Source organism: Giraffa tippelskirchi, chromosome 2 (assembly GCF_054371585.1).
Source record: "Giraffa tippelskirchi isolate mGirTip1 chromosome 2, T2T-mGirTip1v1.2.pri, whole genome shotgun sequence".
In the NCBI taxonomy this organism is placed as follows: Eukaryota; Metazoa; Chordata; class Mammalia; order Artiodactyla; family Giraffidae; genus Giraffa; species Giraffa tippelskirchi.
Genome location: NC_137276.1, coordinates 27097515 through 27120888, shown reverse-complemented (window position 1 = coordinate 27120888; position 23374 = coordinate 27097515). Strand labels below are relative to the sequence as shown.

The 23374-nt window shown below is 40.7% G+C and overlaps 1 protein-coding gene across 7 annotated transcripts in view; it reads left to right on the top strand.

Annotated features, from left to right (window-relative positions):
* The window catches only part of CNNM2 (cyclin and CBS domain divalent metal cation transport mediator 2), a 162999-nt gene that overhangs the window by 126602 nt on the left and 13023 nt on the right, over window positions 1-23374 (top strand). For 6 of the 7 annotated variants that reach the window (XM_081544535.1, XM_081544549.1, XM_081544542.1 and 3 more), the window contains exons 2-4: window positions 12705-12848; window positions 15706-15843; window positions 17886-18055. In XM_081544535.1, the coding sequence (XP_081400661.1) occupies window positions 12705-12848; window positions 15706-15843; window positions 17886-18055 (452 nt within the window). Of the gene's footprint in view, window positions 1-12704; window positions 12849-15705; window positions 15848-17885; window positions 18056-23374 lie in introns of all 7 variants that reach the window. The other variant, XR_014069505.1, reaches the window with a different exon arrangement.

Below are 23374 nucleotides of genomic sequence, written 5' to 3'. Positions count from 1 at the left end.
ATTCCAGCTTGTGCTTCATCCATCACAGCGTTTCTCATGATGTACTCTGCATATAAGTTAAATAAGCAGGGTGACAATACGCAGCCTTGACATACTCTTTTCCCTAGTTGGAGCCAGTCTGTTGTTCCATGTCCAGTTCTAACTGTTGCTTCTTGACCTGCATACAGTTTTCTCAGGAAGCAGATAAGGTGGTCCGGTATTCCTTGTTGTGATCCACACAGTCAAAGGCTCTGGCGTAGTCAATAAAACAGAAATAGATGGATTTCTGGAACTCGCTTGCTTTTTCGATGATCCAATGGATGTTGGCAATTTGATCTCTGATTCCTCTACCTTTTCTAAAACCAGCTTGAACATCTGGAAGTTCGTGGTTCATGTACTGTTGAAGCCTGGCTTGGAGAATTTTGAGTGTTACTTTGCTAGTGTTTGAGATGAGTGTGATTGTACCGTAGTTTGAGCATTCTTTGGCATTGCCTTTCTTTGGGATTGGAATGAAAACGGACCTTTTCCAGTCCTGTGGCCACTGCTGAGTTTTCCAAATTTGCTGGCATATCGAGTGCAGCACTTTCATAGCATCATCTTTCAGGATTTGAAATAGCTCAACTGGAATTCCATCACCTCCACTAGCTTTGTTCATAGTGATGCTTCCTAAGGCCCACTTGACTTCACATTCCAGGATGTCTGGCTCTAGGTGAGTGATCACACCACTGTGATTATCTGGGTCATGAAGATCTTTTTTGTATAGTTCTTCTGTGTATTCTTGCCACCTCTTCTTAATATCTTCTGCTTCTTTTAGGTCCATACCATCTGTCCTTTATTGTGCCCATCTTTGCATGAAATGTTCCCTTGGTATCTCTGCTTTTCTTGAAGAGATCTCTAGTCTTTCCTATTCTATTGTTTTCCTCTATTTCTTTGCATTGACAGCTGAGGAAGCCTTTGTTATCTCTCCTTGCTATTCTTTGGAACTCTGCATTCAAATGGGTATATATCTTTCCTTTTCTCTTTTGCCTTTCGCTTCTCTTCTTTTCATAGCTGTTTGTAAGGCATCCTCAGACAACCATTTTGCCTTTTTGCATTTCTTGCAGATGGTCTTGATCACTGCCTCCTGTAAGATGTCACAAACCTCCGTCCATAGTTCTTCAGGCACTCTGTCTATCAGATCTAGTCCCTTAAATCTATTTGTCACTTCCACTGTATAATCATAAGGGATTTGATTTAGGTCATACCTGAATGGTCTAGTGGTTTTCCGTACTTTCTTCAATTTCGGTCTGAATTTGGTAATAAGGAGTTCACGATCTGAGCCACAGTCCGCTCCTGGTCTTGTTTTGGCTGACTGTATAGATCTTCTCCATCTTTTGCTGCAAAGAATGTAATCGATCTAATTTCAGTATTGACCATCTGATGATGTCCACGTGTAGAGTCTTCTGTTGTGTTGTTGGAAGAGGGTGTTTGCTATGACCAGTGCGTTCTCTTGGCAAAACTTGATTAGCCTTTGCCCCTGCTTCATTTTGTACTCCGAGGGCAAATTTGCCCCTTACTCCAGATATCTCTTAACTTGCTACTTTTGCATTCCAGTCCCCTATAATGAAAAGGACATCTTTTTTGGGTGTTAGTTCTAGAAGGTCTTGTAGGTCTTCATAGAACGGTTCAACTTCAGCTTCTTCAGCATTACTCATCAGGTCATAGACTTGGATTACTGTGATATTGAATGATTTGCCTTAGAAATAAACAGAGATCATTCTGTTGCTTTTGAGATTGCACCCAAGTACTGCATTGGACTCTTGTTGACTATTATGGCTATTCCATTTCTTCTAAGGGATTCTTGCCCACAGTAGTAGATAAAATGGTCATCAGACTTAAATTCACCCATTCCAGTCCATTTTAGTTCGCTGATTCCTAAAATGTCAGTGTTTACTCTTGCCATCTCTTATTTGACCACTTCCAATTTGCCTTGATTCATGGACCTAACATTCCAGGTTCCTATGCAATATTGCTCTATACAGCATCAGACTTTACTTCCGTCACCAGTCACATCCATAACTGGGTGTTGTTTTTGCTTTGGCTCCATCTCTTCATTTTTTCTGGAGTTACTTCTCCACTGATCTCCAGTAGCATATTGGGCACCTACCGACCTGGGGAGTTCATCTTTCAGTGACCTATCTTTCTTCCTTTTCATACTGCTCATGGGGTTCTCAAGGCAAGAATGCTGAAGTGGTTTGCTATTCCTTTCTCCAGTGGACCACGTTTTGTCAGAACTCTCCACCATGACCCGTCCTTCTTGGGTGGCCCTACACGGCATTGCTCATAGTTTCTTTGAGTTAGACTAGGCTGTGGTCCATGTGATCAGATTGGTTAGTTTTCTGTGATTTTGGTTTTTAATCTGTCTGCCCTCTGATGGAGAAGGATAAGAGGCTTATAGAAGCTTCCTGATGAGAGAGACTGACTGAGAGGGAAACTGGGTCTTGTTCTGATGGGTGGGGCCATGCTCAGTAAATCTTTAATCTAATTTTCTATTGATGGGCAGGGCTTGTTCCCTCCCTGTTATTTGACCTGAAGCCAAATTATGGTGGAGATGAAGATAATGGCGATCTCCTTCAAAAGGTCCCATGCACACACTGCTGCACTCGGTGCCCCTACATGTTATTGTTCAGTTCAGTTCAGTTGCTCAATTGTGTCCCGATTCTTTGCGACCTCATGAATCACAGCACGCCAGGCGTCTCTGTCCATCACCAGTTCCCGGAGTCCACCCAAACCCATGTCCATCGAGTCGGTGATGCCATCCAGCCATCTCATCCTCTGTCGTCCCCTTCTCCTCCTGCCCCCTATTCTTCCCAGCATCAGGGTCTTTTCCAATGAGTCAACTCTTCACATGAGGTGGCCAAAGTATTGGAGTTTCAGCTTCAACATCAGTCCTTCCAATGAACACCCAGGACTGATCGCCTTTAGGATGGACTGGTTGGATCTTCTTGCAGTCCAAGGGACTCTCAAGAGTCTTCTCCAACACCACAGTTCAAAAGCATCAATTCTTCGGTGCTCAACTTTCTTCACCGTCCAACTCTCACATCCATGCATGACCACTGGAAAAACCATAGCCTTGACTGGACAGACCTTTGTTGGCAAAGTAATGTCTCTGCTTTTAAATATGCTGTCTAGGTTGGTCATAACTTTCCTTCCAAGGAGTAAGCGTCTTTTAATTTCATGGCTGCAGTCACCATCTGCACTGATTTTGGAGCCCCCAAAAATGAAGTCTGACGCTGTCTCCACTGTTTCCCCATCTATTTGCCATGAAGTGATGGGACCAGATGCCATAATCTTAGTTTTCTGAACGTTGAGCTTTAAGCCAACTTTTTCACTCTCCTCTTTCACTTTCATCAAGAGGCTCTTTAGTTCTTCTTCACTTTCTGCCATAAGGGTGGTGTCATCTGCATATCTGAGGTTATTGATATTTCTCCCGGCAATCTTGATTCCAGCTTGTGCTTCCTCCAGCCCAGTGTTTCTCATGATGTACTCTGCATGTAAGTTAAATAAGCAGAGTGACAATATACAGCCTTGACGTACTCCTTTTCCTATTTGGAACCATCTGTTGTTCCCTGTCCAGTTCTAACTGTTGCTTCCTGACCTGCATACAGGTTTCTCAAGAGACAGGTCAGATGGTCTGGTATTCCCATCTCTTTCAGCATTTTCCACAGTTGATTGTGATCCACACAGTCAAAGGCTTTGGCATAGTCAATAAAGCAGAAATAGATGTTTTTCTGGAACTCTCTTGCTTTTTCGATGATCCAGTGGATGTCGGCAATTTGATCTCTGGTTCCTCTGCCTTTTCTAAAACCAGCTTGAACATCTGGAAGTTCACGGTTCACGTATTGCTGAAGCCTGGCTTGGAGAATTTTGAGCATTACTTTACTAGCGTGTGAGATGAGTGCAATTGTGCAGTAGTTCGAGCATTCTTTGGTAGGTAGGTATATATTCATTCATTCACTCTTCAATCAAAAGGAAAGAAAAAAAGATCGGGAGAAAAGAGGCGAAGGTGATTCAGAGTTTTAAGGCTGGGTGATTGGAGCTCCAATGGCACTATTTCCAGAGTTGGCACTCAGACGAGGGAGATGTTACTAAGGAAGGACAAACCAGACTCTGTCTAAAGACACAGGTCTTTGCCCTCAGGTGAAGGTGCCCTGGCAGAAGCAGGCCAGTGTGTGTGTCCTTGTTAGAAGAAGGAAGGATGTTGTGGGAATCGCATGGATCACACAGTGAGATGGTGTTCCTTGGATTCTTCATCTATGACCTTTCTTATCTTGAGCATCATTTGTTCCCAAAGTCACCTTTCATGATCTTTTGGCCGCATTTGATATGTTTGCCACTTTTCTGCTTCTTGAAGTAGTTTTTTTTTTTTAATTTGGCTTCCAAACACCAGTCTCTCTTTTCTCTGCTCACGCCACCAGCCCCTCCTTCTCAGTCTCCTTTTTGACTGTATCTCCACTTCCTGCCCTAGAGACACTGGCCTGCCCTGGGCTCAGGCTGCACACACCACCTCTCTTGGTGATCTCCCCCCGTGTCTGGCTTCACTAGCCTTTCTTCTCTGGGAGTTCTCACTCTTCATCTGTAACCCACATGGCTCACACTCGATTGAATTCTGCACTTAGGTATGTAACTGCCTGTTTGGCATTTCTACTGGGAAGTCTAGTAGGCATCTTGAACTTAACCTCTCTAACACTGAACCGATTTCTTCTTCTTTCTAGGCAAGTACCTTCCACAGTCCTCCTTGATAAATGGCAACTCTATCTTTGCCACTGCTCAGGTCCCAAAATCCTAGAGTCAGCCCTGGCTTGTCTCCTCCTCTCCCGCCTACATTCAGTCGATCAGCAAAACCTGCTGGCTGTAATCTAAAATATACACCCGGATTCTAAGTACTTCCCACCCCCTCCATTGTTGCCCTCTGGTCCAGGCCACCATCCTTGTCACTGAGATCACTGAAATAACTTTTGTTTTTTTAAAATTTTGATCAGAGCATGTTAGTTTCTGCTGTACAGCAAAGTGAATCAGCTATACATACACATATCAGTTCAGTTCAGTTGCTCAGTCCTGTCCAACTCTTTGCAACCCCATGGACTGCAGCATGCCAGGCTTCCCTGTCCATCACTAACTCCCAGAACTTGCTCAAACTCATGTCCATTGAGTTGGTGATGTCATCCAACCATCTTGTCTTCTGTCTCCTCCTCCTCCTGCCTTCAATCTTTCCCAGCATCAGGGTCTTTTCCAATGAGTCAGTTCTTTGCATCAAGTGGCCAAAGTATTGGAGCTTCAGCTTTAGCATCAGCCCTTCCAATGAATATTCAGGACTGATTTCCTTTAGGACTGACTGGTTGGATCTCCTTGTAGTCCAAGGGACTCTCAAGAGTCTCCTCCAACACCACAGTTCAGAAGCATCAATTCTTCAGTGCTCAGCTTTCTTTATGGTCCAACTCTCACATCCATACATGACTACTGGAAAAACCATAGCTTTGACTATATGGACCTTTGTCGGCAAAGTAATGTCTCTGCTTTTTAATATGCTTCTAGGTTGGTCATAGCTTTTCTTCCAAGGAGCAAGTGTATTTTAATTTCATGGCTGCAGTGATTTTGGAGCCCAATAAAATAAAGTCTGTCACTGTTTCCATTGTTACCCCATCTATTTGCCATGAAGTGATGGGACCAGATGCCGTGATCTTAGTTTTTTGGATGTTGAATTTTAGGCCAGCTTTTTCACTCTCCTCTTTCGTTTTCATCAAGAGGCTCTTTAGTTCTTCTTCGCTTTCTGCCGTAAGTGTGGTGTCATCTGCATATCTGAGATTATTGATATTTCTTTCAGCAATTTTGGTTCCAACTACTTTTCGGATTTCCTTCCCATTTAGGTCACCATAGAGCACTGAGTAAAGTTCCCTGTGTTATACAGTAGGTTCTCATTAGTTATGTATTTTACACACGTAATCCCTGGGTCGGAAAGATGCTGTAGAGTAGGAAATGGCAACCCACTCCAGTATTCTTGCCTGGAAAATCCATTGACAGAAGAGCCTAGTGGGCTACAGTCCGTGGGGTTGCAGAGTCAGACAGGACTGAGCAACTGTGCACGTGTGTGTACGTGCATACACTTCAGTAAAAGCTGAAGTCTTGGTGATGGAGATGTGATCTGCACTACCCGCCATCCCCAACTACCCCGGTCTCCCCCTCAACCCCCATCTCATCTTTGCTTCTTTCTCTCTTGCTTGCTCTGCTCCAGCCGCACTGCTTGCTTTCCCTCGAGCACACCAGGCCTCTCCTCTCCAGGGCTCCATCGTTCCCTCCACCTGAAACATCTTCCCCAGCCCCTTCCTTACTTCATTTGGCTCCTTAACGCCTTCCAGCATTATTCAACTGTCCCCTTACTAGGGAGGCCCTTCCCTGGCCAGCCTAAGCAAAATAATTTGGCCTTTGCTTTTTTGTTCTGCACAGCACATTTTATACAGTCTGACATGTGTTTATACTGTTTCCCTGACTGTCTGTCTCCCCTGCTAGAATGTTCCTTGAAAGCCAGAGCTTTGTTTTGTGCCCCGAGATATAAGCCTGGCATATATAGTAGACATCAGTACATATTTACTGAGTGAATGAATGAGTTTGTGACTATAGTTCATTGACAATTACATAGCATTGTACCTTATGGATTATACATTATGTTCAAAAACATGAGATCATTGGTCAATGTGTTCAATTTTTGTACAGCAGACTAAATCTAACTCTAATGCTGTTTAAAGTGTATTGACTTCCTTGACGGCCTATATGCAAACTGGTTTCCTTGGGAGATCTTAAGTATGGCTTTCAAATCTATCCTCCATCTCGTCTTATTTAGTGATGGGGGACCTGAATTCTAACTTACAGAGCATTTCTTTATTTTATCACTAGTTCCATTCTTAGGAACTTTATTGATTCCTACTTGTTGAATTATAATTCTTATGTTAGATAAACTGGGAAATGTTTAAAAACAGAGGCATATCAAAGGCCTCCCTTGCCCTAATACGCTTGTTCAGTGAGGGGCTACAACACTGAATGGGCTTCCCTGCTGGCTCAGTGGTAAAGAATCCACCTGTGATGTAAGAGACACAGGAGATGGGGGTTTGTTCCCTAGGTGAGGAAGATCCCATGGAGGAGGGTGTGGCAACCCACTCCAGTATTCTTGCGGGGAGAATCCCATGGACAGAGGAGCCTGGTGGGCTACAGTCCATGGGATCGCAGAGTTGGACATGACTGAAGCAACTTAGCACTCCTGCATGACACTGACGGGAACCGTTAGGTCTTGCGTGGGAACTGTTAGGTCTTACACTCCTACAGTTGTGGGACACAGCAGCCTCGGCAGACGTAAAATGTTTGGCTTTAGTTTCTCGTTGTTGAATCTTCTGTTTGTTTTCTTCCTGCTGTTCAAGTGGCATTTTAGGACTCTGCTTTGCACTCACATTGTTGAGTCGTTTGGACTACTGCTTGTCGCTTGTTATTAGCTCAGCTGTGTCAAGTTTTTCCTGATTCCATTCTACTTCATCTGCTCACTTGGCTTTCTTCCTTAGGTGTTTCAGTTACTCTGCCTGCTGTTCCATTTCACTTGATTGACATCAAACTTGTATGAGAGCAAATGAGTCCATATTTTCATCAGGCAGTTAAGGTACCCTTTGTCAGCCTAATCATTACCTAGTTAATTATCCCTATCAAAATACAAATGGTATCTGTCGTTCAGAATCTGAACCTAGCATCGTGGTAAGGTTAAAAGATGCGAGCAGGGCAACCTGCAACAATTCTGAGCTGATTCTCTAGAGAGATGATGCAGTGCTTTGATTTGGGGAGCACTGGAAGCAGGCGGAGGCAGAAATTTGATCCTAGTTTTATTGCATATAGATGATTTTACTTAGCCTACCTCACAGCGAAGACGTGTTATTATAATTTCATCTCTGCAAGTACCCTGTTTTGAACACACAGCAGTTAAAATCTAGGTGATTATTTCATAGTAAACTTACAATTCTGAATTTGAATGGAAATGTGTTTATGGAGCCCTATACTCTGAAGAGAGGCCTGCATAGATTCTCTTAGGTCTGACTTAAGTATTCCATTAGTCATCTAGGACCAGACTAGATGGAGAGAGGCTGTAGGTATAAGTTTGAGGACAGTTTGAAATGACATGAATACTCCAAGACCCCTTATAGCTAGCCACAAAGGGCTGTCTCCAAGCCCTAGTTGTGCCAGCAATGTCTGCTTTATTCTATATCTAATTAATCAAGTTTATATAGTCTAGCTATATTAAAAAGCTTTAGTGCTATTTCATGCCTGTAATCGCATATTGTGCTGATTGCGGTGTTTTTATTCTTCTCTTTGGAAGTTAAGAATCCATCAATTCATAATCTTTTCCAGTTTTTGGTTTATAAATATCTTTTATTAGTTTCCCCAAAATTACTTTGCTGCTTTCAATCCTGGCTTAATCCCTCCAACGCTCAGGTTAAGAATGATGCTATTTGAGCTCAGTTTTTTAAATTTCTGTTTTGATAAGTTTATATTTTCCCTTTGATGGTTCCACTGATGAGGCCAAAGGCTGAATTCCCTGCGGTGAATGGTTAAGTAGGGGGGTACCTTATATTGCTGTCCTCCAAAAGCATGATTAGAGAAGAGGGATATCTTTTTTTTTTTTGGTACTGCTTACTGGGAAGAAGGTTAGAAAACAAGACTTCTCACCAGGAATTCCAAAGCTAAAAATATGTGACTCTGGGGCAGATAAAGAAGTTTCAACATCGGAGGTGGGGGTGTGAAAGGGAACACTGAGCTAGGAAGAAAACTTAATTTTCCATCTAAGAAGCCTAGCTTACGTGAATAATTTCTAGAGTAAGGCCTTTTCCAGTCAGATCTGTTGGTGCTATCGAGCTGGTATTTCAAGTATGTCCATCTGCATTTAAACGAATTGCTCCAAGACAATCTGATTATGCGGTAGTTACTTTGGTGAGAATAGCGCCTCAGTGGAATGGAAACTTCATTTTGAGTCTAATATTAGACCTTGCTTTGGAAAATTCCTTTTAAATGATCACAAGCTGGGAATAGCAAAAGAATTTAACTTTCGACAGACAGCGTTCACCAAGAATTTTTAACTGCTTATGTTTGAGTCCTTGGGAAAGCAGATGGGAGAAACTGACCTAACCAAACTGACTAGACTAGAATTGGCTTGACCTGATGCGGTGTTTATATATCTGTTGCTGATAAGTTTCCCTTGTAGTCTCGTTTGCTCAAAATATTTTCATTCTTTGAGTGTGAGCACGCTAAGGATGCAGATTGTTAGGATGTCTAATTGTCTAACAATCTTAACTTCTCAGTCTCCAGACAGCGTTGCCTGCAAAGGGGTCTGAGGCAGAGCAGAAAGGGCAGATGAACCCACAGACCCAAAGCCAGTCTCTGAGTAGGTGCTGGGAACTTCATCAAAACTGGCCTTCAGGATATTTTTAGTTTGGCTGGTTGTGTCTGAGCAAACTCACCCAGTTTGAAGTAAAGTTTATTTAAATGACACGCCCTCACTCCCATCCCCTCCAAAAAAACCTCACCCTGTCATTTAAAAAAATAATATGTTGGGTAGGGGGAGGCTCAAGAGGGGAAAGATATATGAATATGTATAGCTGATTCATGTTGTCCTGCAGCAGAAATTAACATTGCAAAACAATTATGCTCCAATTAAAGAAAATAATATAATGTTAAAATGATCATGAAGTTTCCAGATATCATGTCTCCTTGGCTTAACTTAAGGATACATTTCAGCTGCCCTCATGCCTTGGCTTAGGAAAACAAATTATTGGTGTGTGAGATAAATTTAATACTTTTAAAAGAACTTTCTAAAATTGAAATGCATCCTTTTTTAATTTTAAATTTTTAATTGTACGATAATTGCTTTACAATATTGTGTTGGTTTCTGCCATACATCACCATGAATCAGCCATAGATATACATATGTCCCCTCTCTCTTAACCTCCCTCCCACTTCCCACCCCTCTAGGTTGTCACAGAGCACCTGATTTGAGTTCTCTGCATCATACAGCAAATTTCCACTGGCTATCTATTTTACATATGGTAATTTATGTTTCTTTTTCTTTCTAAGCTGGTAATAGTTGATAGTGCCTTAGAATTGAGGAAGAATATTGATAAATTAATATAAGCCACCATTTATTGATTGCCCAGTTGATCCCAGGCACTGCCTTTGCTAGGTACATTATCTCTGATACCAACGATAATCCTGCATGGCAGCAATTATCACGAGCCTGGGGTTAGAGAAGAGGAGACTGAGGCTCAGGAAAGTTACATAGGCCTTGGTCCTGATCACACAGCTGATGGTGGCTAAAGTGGTGATACTAGAGTTCGCATCCAGAAGTGGTTAGTTTCACAACATGTGTTCTGATAGGATATCTTTTTGATGTTTACTATATTTGAAATTAAACCTGAGGAATTTTAAACGTTTACTTATTTTTAAGGGACAACCATGAATCTATTACATGTTAACGTAGCATTTTTATTAAAAATAACTTTTTCCAAAACTTGAATAGTAAAGAGAGGAGTGTTTGCCTTTCTGTGTATTGTTTATTAACAAGCTAAATGGAGGGCAGCTAGATTCTGTTCTGCATTCAGTCTGTGCTGTACACTGTTTTTATTGAGGTATGTGAAGAAAATCTGTCCTCACACAGATATGTATTTGAAAAGGGAGGGGTATTTTAATAATCTTTATGAATATTTGGATGTTCTTCTTTGATAATAACCCAAAACTCCCCAAGTGATAGTTTCTTTAAGGTTAGTTGCAATGTAGCATCTGAAACTATGCCAATGGACTTGTACCCTGTTCTATTAAAATCTTTTGGTCTGGAATCTTCCTTAGAAAAGAGTTCTGAGTAATGTGTGTAGCTACTCCCTGATTCCAAGAAGTAGGGCTTAATTCCTACCACTCACCCTCCCTGGGGGTGGGCTAGACCAGATGACTTGCTTCCAAAGATTAGAATAAGGACAAGGGAAAAATTGGTACCTTTTGCAGTGGAGAAACCTGGGAAACACTACCTTGGCCACATAGTGACCGTGAACTTCGCCTGTGATGATGTGAGCCCTGATGTCATGTAATGAAAAAACTCATGACCCCAGTCTAATTGTGAGAAAGACATCGGAAAAATATGTCCAAATCAAAGGATATTCTACAGAGTACCTGACCAGAACTACTTGATTGTCAAGCTCATGAAAAACAAGGGCAGACTGGGAAACTGTCACAGACCAGAGGAATCTGGGAAGACACGACAGCTAAGAGCAGTGTGGTCCTCAAGACTGGATACTTGAACAGAAAGAGGACATTAATGGAAAAACTGGTGAAATCCAAATAAAATCTGGAACGTACTTACGGTACTGTTACCATATCAGTGTCGACTTCTAGTTTTGATGAATATGTCATGGTAAAGTAAAGTGAATAGTGGGAGGGGGAAATTGAGTAAGGGGTATACAAGAACCCTATCTTTGCCACTTTTCTGTAAATCTAAAATTACTGCAAAATAAAAAGTTTTTAAAAATCCACTGTTATGCATTGCATTCTGAATAAATCGTTTACCCATGCATGATTTGGTAACATCATGGCCACGGTCATTTGGAGAATACTGGTCCACAGAGTTAGGCAGATCTTTGAACTGTTGACACATTTAATTGTTCAGTACTTTACAAATCACATTTGTTAATAGTGCCACCTGTCTCATCAGGTAAGTCTTCGCTGAGAAGCTCTCAAGTTTCACAGTGGTGGATACAAGTTTCCCAAAGTCCTAATTTTCCCTTGAAAGCTCAGATGTTACCTTTGACAGTGAACGCTTCTGTTGTTTTCCTGAATGTAGTAGGCTCATCGTGTTCATTTTCAAGAAAATGTCTGCCAAATATCCAAGTCTAAATAACCATAACTTGGTAGTTATTCTTGTAAATAAAATGTTTGGTGAAAAAATTGATCCAACTTGCAACTCAATTTTCATGAGTCCTTTTCCTCAAAACAACTATCATACTTCAGGATGTAACAGAAATGTTTTATGGTACTTCTCAATAGTAATGTGTATGTTTTAATCCCAAACTCCTAATTTAAAGGATACTTGAACAGATTTTCCCCTTTTTACTGTGTGTGTTTTGGAGAAGACAGTGACCACTAGTAGTGACCTACTACTACCGCTGCCTTGACTTGTGCTGAGGCACTTTTATACCATTGGTGCAAATACCAACACAGTAGAAAACTCCAGGAACATTATAGTAATCTAAATGAAGAGAATTTGGCCTTTCTGACTCTCCTAAAAGGGTTCTGGGTATCCCTAGGGGTCCACAGACCACACTTTGAGAACTGCTGTCCTCAAGTAAAGCAGCAGTTGCTAAATGGTCACAAAGGAACAGCTGACGTAACCAGAGACCAGCGCCACTAGGAAGCAGAGGGCCCGTGGTGGTACCCGGAGTGTAGGCGATGATGCTGTTTTGGCTTAACTGGTCTTACTTTTGATGGCCCATGAAGCTTTTCCATTTGTTTGTGGACAAACATTTCCAAACCATTTTTAAATGCTGAAAGGTGGACTTTGATGATCTGGTATCGGTGTTTGCTGCTGTTTTTAACATAATCCTTTATAAGACTTCATTCAGGAAATTCAGAAAATCACCTCTGAAAATTACCTCTTTGTTTTCTTTTCTTTAAAGGTAAATCTCACCTGGCTATTGTGCAGCGAGTAAACAATGAGGGAGAGGGGGATCCATTTTATGAAGTTCTGGGAATTGTCACATTAGAGGATGTGATTGAAGAAATCATCAAATCTGAGATTCTAGATGAAACAGATTTATACAGTGAGTACCATCGCCTGAGTGTAATTTTCCAAAACCTTTGCTTTTATTTGCCATGTTGTTTGTGAGTCATCTGACATCTCTCCAGCTGTTGTCTGTCTGTTTCTAATTATACACAGTGTGTGTAGGCTGGGTACCACCTACAAGTATATACCAGTCCGTCCACCACAGGGAAGAGGCAGGTCCTGTAATATCAACTGGCCATGTTTTTTTTTTTTGAAAAGCCAACTGCTTCTAAGCTGGGCATTACTTGCCCTGAACAGAAAACTCCATTCTTGGCTTTCCTTTTACACAGATAGGCAAATTGTTTCAGTTAAGTTTCCGTCTCTACTTAAAGTCATAATTCAAATGCTCAAAAACTGAGAAGGGTTTGTGGATAGCAACTGTTGAAATTTCCTTGTTCTAGTACCCATGGGTCAGGATAGAGGTGAAGTTTGCAAGCATAGTTTTGATGGGGTAGTGTTGTCACTGCGGGGTATATAGCAAAAGCAGGACAGGTTAGGGTACACAGTAAAAGTGTGTCTTTCTCGTTCTCTGTTTCTCTGCCTTTTGGGAGGTGGGCTCAGATCGGGGAAGGTGGGTATCCACACCTGTTTGCCCAGGAGTAGGCTTGATCCTGGGGCTTCCCAGGTGGCGCTAGTGGTAAAGAACCCACCTGCCAGTGTAGGAGACATTTAAGAGATGCAGGTTCGATCCCTGGATTGGGAAGATTCCCTGGAGGAGGGCATGGCAACCCACTCCAGGATTCTCTTGCCTGGAGAATCCCACAGACTGGCGCAGTGCAGTCCATAGGGTCACACAGAGTCAAACACGACTGAAGTGACTTAGTACACACACACACCGGCTCGATCCTGGGCTGGGCATTGAACCTGCATTCTGTCCTATTAAATGCACAACTGTTGGTTGGATTTCCTCAGCCTCACTCTTAGCAAAGTAACACTCTTTCAAGAATTTCTTAATGCCAAAGATGGCCCGAGGCCTGAGATGTCAGGGGCTGTCAAAGGTGGTATAGAGAAAGAGAATCTGGGCTCTTTGTGTCCTGTTAGGCTTTTCAAGTTTGAATTGGAGGGGAAAAGGGACCGTTCAGATGGCCTGAAGCACCAAGGACAAAGCCAGCCTTGCTCAAAGCAGAGTCATTTTATTCAGTCCTACTAGAAAGGGAATGTCCCTCATTTTAAAACTAAAGTCTTCCATCCACCCTTAAAAACAAAAAAACACTTATATTTAGCTCTTGACCTGCTTCCCAAATGTATCTTATTTTTTTCCTCACATCTGTATAGTGTTCTTTAAACAACACTAGTCCCTATGTGTTTTATCCTTTTGACTCTTGGAGAATAATCAGAGCTTTCATAATAGAGAATATTGTTAATTGTGTGTTTACATTCTTTTCATCCTTCCTCACAGAGACTGTTTAATACCAAGTGTGTCTCTGCATATTTATGTGTTTCCCCAGGGGTAATCCTCAGTGTAAGAAAGATAATCTAGACATTTATGCGCTTTTATGTGTACACTTCAGCTCACTTCTTTTAAACCTTGATGAGACTGATTTCATACATGGCTTCCTGAGATGAGATACTGAACTTGTCTTTCAAGGATAGTCTTGATTCAGTTCAGGGATGATGACGACCTTTGACATTAGAAAATGATTCAGAATGCTTGCCTTGATTTTTGCTGCCTGACTCTAAAGAGAATTTGGGACAGAGGAAAATTCCAGGTTGTGATTGCCTTCTCCCCAGGACAAGCCTGATTAGTTGTCACTGTTTTGCCTTAGGCATGAAATGGTAATGTAAAGACTCATGATTCTTGAGCGGAGAAGGCAAGCAATTAGAATCTTGTCTCTAACCTGGTTTTTTCTCGATCACTACTTTGTCCAGAAAAATACTCAGAAGTTTTGACACCTTCAAGATCAAGGATTGGCAAACTACAGCTTACAAGCTAAAAAAAAAAATTTTTTTAACATTTTTTCAGTTGTTAAAAAGTCAAAAGAATATTATTTTGTGACACGTAAAAATGATACAGAATTAAAATTTCCTACCTGTAGTAAAGTTTTACTGCAGCACAGCCCTGCTAATTCATTTTCACATGGCTTCTTTTTGCTCAACAGCAGAGTTGTAGTTGCAACAGCATACATGGCCCGCGAGCCTGAAATATTTACTGTCCAGCCCTTTGCAGAGGAAATGTGCTGACCTCTGTTCTGAATCACTTCCTTCGTATTTGCTTGACCTTGAGGGTCTCATGGTCTGGGGTGGTATTACTAAAATCAAAAACAGATATTATTAAAAATCAGCAGGTAATATTGTTAAAATCAATCACAAATAATCACTGTTCTGTGAAAGTGTTCTTGTTCATTTCTCGAGGGTGTGTGTGTGTGTGTGTGTGTGTGTTCTCCTTCAGCAGAGGCTGGCAGGGACACGCTTCTCTGTGTCTTCTGTAGCACGATTGTTCTTCCTGCTGTGTGGCAGCCTGAGTCGTTGGAGCCTGTGTGTGCTCTGGGCTCGTGTCCTGTCGCTGCGTGGTTGTGTAAAGGCTCTACGAGGGGAGGATTTTTGTCCACAGCTGCCCAGTAATAATACTTAGAAGGGCCCTGTAGATCTTCCCAGAGTGTGTCCACAGTCATTCCTAATCATGTTACCTGTGATTTCGTACTCTGGATTGTGTCATGGCCACGCCTGTGCTGCACTGATCTGATGAGGGTTCTCTGTCCCTCCCCTCTCCACGTGCTGTTTGTATGTAGCGTGCCCACCATCTGGAGAGCGAGCTTAGTTAGCCTTTCCAGTGTATCGTGTGTCATTTTTCATTCAAAAAGAGCCCTGGTCTAATGGAATGTATTTCCTTTTTCCTTTTCTCATTCCTCCCTCAGCTGATAACAGAACGAAAAAGAAAGTGGCCCATCGAGAAAGAAAGCAAGATTTTTCTGCCTTTAAGCAAACAGACAGCGAGATGAAGGTTAAAATATCACCACAGCTTCTCTTGGCCATGCACCGTTTCCTAGCAACAGGCAAGTGCCGCTTATCACCGTTTGAAATCTCTGCCAACCCTGGAGCGAGTTTCTCACCCACCGCTGACTGGGGTGGGCTGGGGGTGGAGCCTGGGAACTGGGGTGATAAGTAATGCCACTTTTGTGTTTTGTTTTTTGTTTTTTGTTTTGTTTGTTTTGTTTTGTTTTTTTCTTTTTAAATTCTCTCCTCTCCTATGTTCAGTGTCGGCATGAACCCTCTGAGACATTTACCAGGGGTGGACCAGTAACTTAAAATTGGTCTGAAAGGTAAGGATGAATGTTAGTGCCACACTGCATGTGAACGGTAGGCCAGGCCATCCGCTTCAGCTCAGTCCAGGGGAGGGCCAGCTGGCGGAGCAGGCGGACAGTGCATACCAGACCCCACCTCGGTGTGTGTCAGACATTGAGTAGCTCTCTCTTCAGCTTGCCTCGGAAGAACAGTTGGACATCAGTGGTGACACAGGTGCTATGATTTGCAATGAAGAACAAACAATAAATTCTCAAAATTAAATCTTTACTCTTTCTGGTTGTAATGAAATCAGAAATCCTCAGAACTCTGACATAGATTTCCTGATGGCCTCTTCAAATCAGATTGTTAACTCAGGCCTATTCCAGGAGGCAAGTGTTCACATTATTAAAACCACCAACCCAGCCGGCAGTGACTGCTCCAGGGAGGTCAAGGTCGAATGGACTTGAGAGACTGACTGACCCTGCTCACATCCCCAGATGGCTCTCTAGGGGAAGGGTGAGCTCTGTTGGCCAGGGGGAAGTGTGAGAAAATCTGAGATTTCCCAGTGGCCTGTAGAAGACATCTGTGTCCAAGATGGGCAGTTAGTGCCTTTCAACTGAATGCGGTGTACTTGAGATATTTTGAAAAGAAGGCTAACAGCAGCCATGTGATGGAATGTTATACACTCTTTAAGATCATTTTTTCAGATACCTCGAAAGGCTCATCATATAATATTTGTCACATGTGAAAATACTTAGTGTAAAGTAAGAAGAAACAGTATAAAACCATGTGTACACAAGACTATCCTTGTATTTTTGAGTGTACACACACATACATACATGGCACTCATGCCTAGGTGAGGTATGGGAAAGAAACGCATACCAATTGCTCAGAATGGTTATGAGTGGTTGGTTTATAGGTTTATTTTCCTCTTTCTCTTTTTCTATATTTTCTAAAACTTCTGCGATGTACTATCTTATTTTGTTATTACAAAAAAGTCACTGAACTAATGCAGAATCTATAGATCTCACATATAACATAATTTAAAACATTTAAGACATATAAACAATATCTTTAACTTATTTTTTTCTTTCTGATAATATTGTTCATCATCATTTAAGAACCACAATTTAGACGTTACCCTACTCTGCCTCAGAGATATCATAAAGTCCACTTTCAGTATAGCACCCTTAAGTCAGTAACTTGGGGTTTTGTTATTTCAAATGAAATCACTATCTTTGTCAATTCAGATCAACATTACTTTTTTCAATAGCAAGCTGGAGTGCATGTTGATGTGTGCACGTGCCTTGCTTTTATTCTGAATCTCTACATTCCTCTGTTTCCAGACTTTCTCAGGGTAGTCGATGGGAGAGTGAGATGTGAGCCCTGCGTCTGAGCACCTGGTACTAACCCACGCCTAGACGCTTCCTGACCTCTGCTTCTTCCTTTGGCTGTTGTTGGACAGTCAGTCTTTTGTGGCCTGTTGCAGGGTGTCCTGGCAGTCATGGAGCCTGCTTCTGGTTGATTTTCCTTTGTGTCAGTCAGAAAATGAGGGTGGTTGTTTTTTTTTTTTTTTTATGGTACTTGAAACCAATGACAGGTTGAAAAAGAAAAATTCTAAAAGCAACAAACATGAGAATTCAGCATTTCTAATTTCTCCCAGGTTATCTGCCCCCAGTGGATCACGAAACGGAAGTCTCATTAATCCATGCTGTATTGCTTCGATTCCAAGTATTCTTTAAACACTTTAATCACTAGCATCATTTTTTCCATCCATTTGAAGTGTAATATCAAGTTGTGTTTATATCTATAGAAGTAGAAGCATTTAGCCCATCCCAGATGTCAGAGAAGATCCTTCTAAGGCTGCTAAAGCACCCCAATGTCATCCAGGAACTGAAGTATGATGAGAAGAACAAGAAAGCTCCAGAATACTACCTCTACCAGCGAAACAAACCTGTAGACTACTTCGTTCTCATTTTGCAGGTCAGAAGTATTAATCAATAGTTGTTTGATCTCATTGAGTACCCACCCTTCCAGCTCTGAGGAGACTTGGTGTAGGTGAATGAATGGGTGTCAAGGATTGCATACTTAACTTGTGGGGTGGTCTTATATGTGGGAGAATTTCATCTCCCTGTTTTCATATCTGCAAATGATTCCAATATAAAGCAGTGTCGTTATTTACTGTAATTTCTAATACTGATAGGCACTTGGTGATTGCTGAGGCATTCCTTTGAAGAAGGATCAATTCAGGTGTTTTTTTTTTATTTGGAAACATTTGGGGAATTAACTGTGTAAAAGCTTGGCTGGACATTTGAAATGTCAGTGTTGTGAGTTCCTTGGGTCTTCTTTTCATTGTCTTTTTTTTCTTCCACCCCTCATTAGGACTTGGCCTTACACAGCTTCTTAGAGATTTCTTATTATCTCTTCCCCTAATATTGTCAAAATAATCCATTTATTGGGTTGGCCCAAAAGTTCATTTGGGTTTTTCCATAACATGTTATGGAAAAACCCGAATGTATTGTTTTTATTCCTGGTTACTAACCAGGAATAATGAGCAACTGATGGGTAATCACAGCCTCTCATGACAATGGTTACTTACCTCCTCCTTTACTGTAACATAATCCACTATATAAGGTGAGAGGGTCCCTCCATTCTGAACCCTCTTAGAGGGGCTTCTGTGCTTGAGTTGACAGGAGGCCCTTGTTATCTCAGTTTCACCTGGTAGGGCACAGTTCTTGGCATGGAGACCAAGATGCATAGTATAAAGAACAGTGTGCTAGTTTTAGTGATTTCTTATGCCTCTTTAGTGAACAGTTACTTTTATGGGATTTCTGAGTGTATTTCAGTACGAGAATACTAGCCCTTTTAGCATTCTCCTGTTTTCTTGGTTACTTCCTAGTAAGAATTGGAAGGATCTTTGTAAGAGTATAATTAGTGCTTGATAGGCCCACCTACAGTTTGCATCTAGCAAGTCTCAGTTATCTAAATGAACTAAAGTTCCTTTATTTGAAAGTAACTTTTATCAAATATCTAGATGTTGGAAACTCTGGGAAGTGTTGTGTTCATGCCCCATGTTTGGCCTATGTAGTGAATTCTGGATGCAGAAGTGAGGAGCTGTAGAAAAGTCTGGATTAACTGGGTGTATGCTGCTTTCATAGGGTGTTTCTTGGAAACTTCTGTTTGCAGGTTTTCTAAGTCAGTACCCTGATGCTTCTACTAAACTTAATCTCATTCAATCCTGAACTGTGTTTTTCGTTTCTTTGGAAATAGCTAAGCTTGAAACTCTGAGGGGGCTATTGGGAATTAATTTTATTTACTACAGTGAAGGAGTAAAGCATTCATGTTTCTCATAAAAGGTCAATATAAGTATTCCTTAAACCTAGAGAAGCTAAATGACATTAAAAACAGTTTATTTTGGAGAACTCTGAGGATTGACATTGTGAATTTCAGTAATAGTAGAAACTCTATGGCTTTCAATTGTCGATTTTTATATAGTTAGCATTTATGAATTCTGATTCATTAATGCTCTATTGGTATGTAAGAAAGCCATTTCCTGGCTGATGGATCTAGAAGTAGATTTTATAGAAGAGGGACTTCATAATCTTTGTCCCTTTATAAGTAAATCTTTAAAGATATTTTTCAGAAGACTTTTATGTCTATGTAACTATCTTTGAATACCTGTGTCATGTTAAATATTTTTGTAAATGTGACAAGTTCTTGGAACTGATGATGTCATGAAGGTTTTATAAAGATTTACAGGATTTATGGAGGTGTTCAAATTATAGAGTTTGGTGAAAGTCATGTTCTTGTGAGCCAGCCAGTTACCTGAGGTACCCAGAGTATGACAAAATGAAATATAATACCCTGTCAGTCTGACATGCCCAGTCGCTCAGTCACGTCTGACTGTTTGTGACCCCATGGACTATAGCCCTCCAGGCTCCCCTGTCCGTGGGATTTCCCAGGCAAGAATCCTAGAGTGGGCTGCCATTTCCTCCTCCAGGGATTCTTTCGGACCTGGGGATCAAACCTGTGTCTCCTGCCTTGGCAGGCAGATTCTTTACCACTGAGCCACCTGGGAAGCCCCATACAGAGTATAGTCCAAGCTGAAATATCACTAATCCATCATTGGAAATTCATGCCAGGTTATTGAATATGTTCCACTGTATTTTAAGAGCATTAAACTAGTAGAAAGCAGCAGCAGCTGCCTTCCCTTCCTGCCCCAGGGCTAGCGAACTGCCCTCTTCTGAAGACACTTGAAAACTCTTATCAAATGATTGATGTCTAGAATATAATTATAAATAGAAACATCATTTTGTGTTTAAACCCTAGATGAAATAGTTTAATTTATTCAAAGGGCAAACCACTTAAGTAAGCTTAATTAAAAGAATATCCTATAGGTTATGGGGCACATACCTCCCACTACAGATGAATAAAAAGGCACTTTCAAGTTTTATCTGAGAAAATAGTTTTTTAACTAAAATGTATTTTGATAAAAACACAGTAAATAGTGAAAGAAAACTTTACTGGCTCTATGTACCTTAAATAATAAAATAATGGAAATGGATAGGAACATAATTTTGATGGAAAAATTTTTTCTACCATCATAAAAAAGGAAGAAAAAATATTAGTTTTAAATTGTGTACATAATAAAATTAACCAAGTTGAAGAAAATTAAATATAAAGCTAGGGAAATACACTTTAAAAACATTTTATGTGACTTCATAAAAATTGGTCATTTGCTGTCACATGTAAATTCTAGTAAATTCAGAAATATAGAAATTTCATAAAAACAATCTGCACAGGTCATAATGAAATAAAATTAAACAAAAATGCATAATTGAAAAGTACAGAGCTATTTTAAAATTTCGGTCAATTCTCTTACAAAGATGTGTATATACGCCATAGAACAGACAGTATAATATGTTTTCATCTGTGTTAAAGAAACCTACATTCTTCCTATACACACACATAATAATCATTGCTTCTGAGGAGGAGGTTTGGAGGACTAGGAATAGGGTGGAAGGGGCACTTACTTCTCTTTTTGAGTTTCCATGTGTATGTACTACCTATTTAAATATGTTAAAAATCGTGAATTAATGGCAAACTAAAAACCCTAAGTAGCAACTGAATTAGGGAGAAAATATATAGATTATCATAAAATACATAAAATATCATAAGACTATAAATAATATAAATACTGTATACATAGTATGTCACAATTTAAAATTTTATTTCTCTAAGTATTTGCATAAGAAAAAAGATACCTATATTTTCTGTAATAGAAAAAGAGCAAAGCAACAAACTCAAAAGAACAAATTAAGTAGATTATCATGAAAATAACTTTTAAAATGAAAAAACTTTACATATCATAAACAAAATCAAGATTGGTTCTTCTAAAAGATGAACAAAGTCAGTATTCTCATGCCATAATTAATGTGATAAGAGAAAAAGCAAAACTAGTTCTCCCTTGCCCCCCCGAAAAGCAGCTAGAATCAAAAAAATTGCTTGGGGGAAAAGTTGAGACTTTAAAGAACTCAATTTCTATATTACACAAATAGAAAAAAATGATTTGACAGATGCATTCTTTAGGACATGGCCTTATCTGATTAAGTCTGCTAATATTGTGGGCCAGTCTCACTTATCCACATTGATGGAGAATTCCTAAATAAAAGATAGTAGTTAGAAACCAACAGTAGACCCAAAGAGTTATTCACTTGACTGAATTAGGATTATTTTAGAAATTCAGGGCCAGTTTAATAGAAGGACAACAAAACTAAAATATGCCATGTTAATTAAGAAAGCAGTAAAAGAAAAAATCCTTATACTATCGATCGTTCTCAGAAAGGCAACTGACAGAGGTAAACATCCATTCTTGATTTTAGAAAACAACCCCCCCCCAAAATCTCTATAAAAATCCATGATGAACAATGAACAAAAAAGACAATACTTAATATCATTTCACCTGTTATTTGGGAAAGGAATTTTAAGCCTTCAATATCAAACCACCTCATGGAGTTTTGAGTTGCAGGATCTTATGTGTCTCAGTGGATAATGTTTCCTCACTTTTGACTCATGTACTGATAACACCGTCACGTTAAAGAAAAAAATTAGCTACCTAGTGTCAATCCTATTTTAAAAAAAAAATATGTATAAATATTGGGTTGGCTAAAGAGTTCATTTGAGTTTTTCCATAACATCTTACAGAAAAACCTCAACAAACTCTTTGGCCAACCCAATATGAAACCAATATAAGCTCCTTTTGGACCCTTTGAGCTGAGAACTCGTGTATAAAACAATAAAGAGAACAAATTTATAATTAGCACTTTAAATGTGTAAATGATGTTGTTTGGCTGACAGGAAAGTGCCAGTGGTCCCAGACTGTTGCTCTTGCATCCAGCGCACTCGGCTCCCCTGTGCCTGGCGAGGACGGCACCCTCCCGCCCTGTGCTCAGTTTGAGCTACTTTGTATGTTAGTACAGTATGTTGTGCTGTTAGTTGGCCTCTGCTGGGTGTGACTGGGTTATTTCTATGTTTAGTCCTCCTCTGCTGCTTTCTCTTTGGCTCAGTGCTTCTCACACTTCAGTGTGCTTGGGAATCTCTTGGGGATTCATTACATCTAGGGTGGAGTCTTAACAAGCTCCCATTTGGATGAGTAGAAGGCTTAGCCATGGTGATTCATGTAGTAAGGACAGCTTCCTAACAGAGAGATTTGAGCAGGAAAGGCCAGTGCTGGCACTGACATCTGGTGGTAGCACTTGGTTAGATGATGGTCAACCAGATAGCCTGAAATATGTATACATTAATTTTTGACCATCAAAAGAATTTTTTGTTAATTTAAGCATTTATGAACTTGCTGAGTCCCAGGACTACATCTGTGGACTCCAGATTGAAAAATGTTGCTTTAGAATGGATGGGTGGTGTTCCTCTTCCTAATTGCGTAGTACTGGGGAACACAACCTGGCGTTTGTGCCCCTGGCATTTAATGGTATCTCCCTGTAGGTGTCAAAGCCTACTTTGTGATGATGATTTGAAAAACAGAAAATACAAGGAGAACTCAATTCCAGAGCGAGCAGGAGACCAAGTAGCTGCTCAGCATATGGGATCTGAGGGTCTTCAGCCATGAGCCCATGACCTCCACTGATGGCTTAACCTTGTTCAGGCCAGCGAGGACAGCTGGGGCTTCTCCCATGAGGCCAGGTCCACATGACCGCTGAGCACTTTGTGGATGCTTGGAAACTTTGAAAGGAGTTACACCTTTTTCCAAGGAGAGGTGGGATCCTGTGGGAGTCACTTTACTCGAGG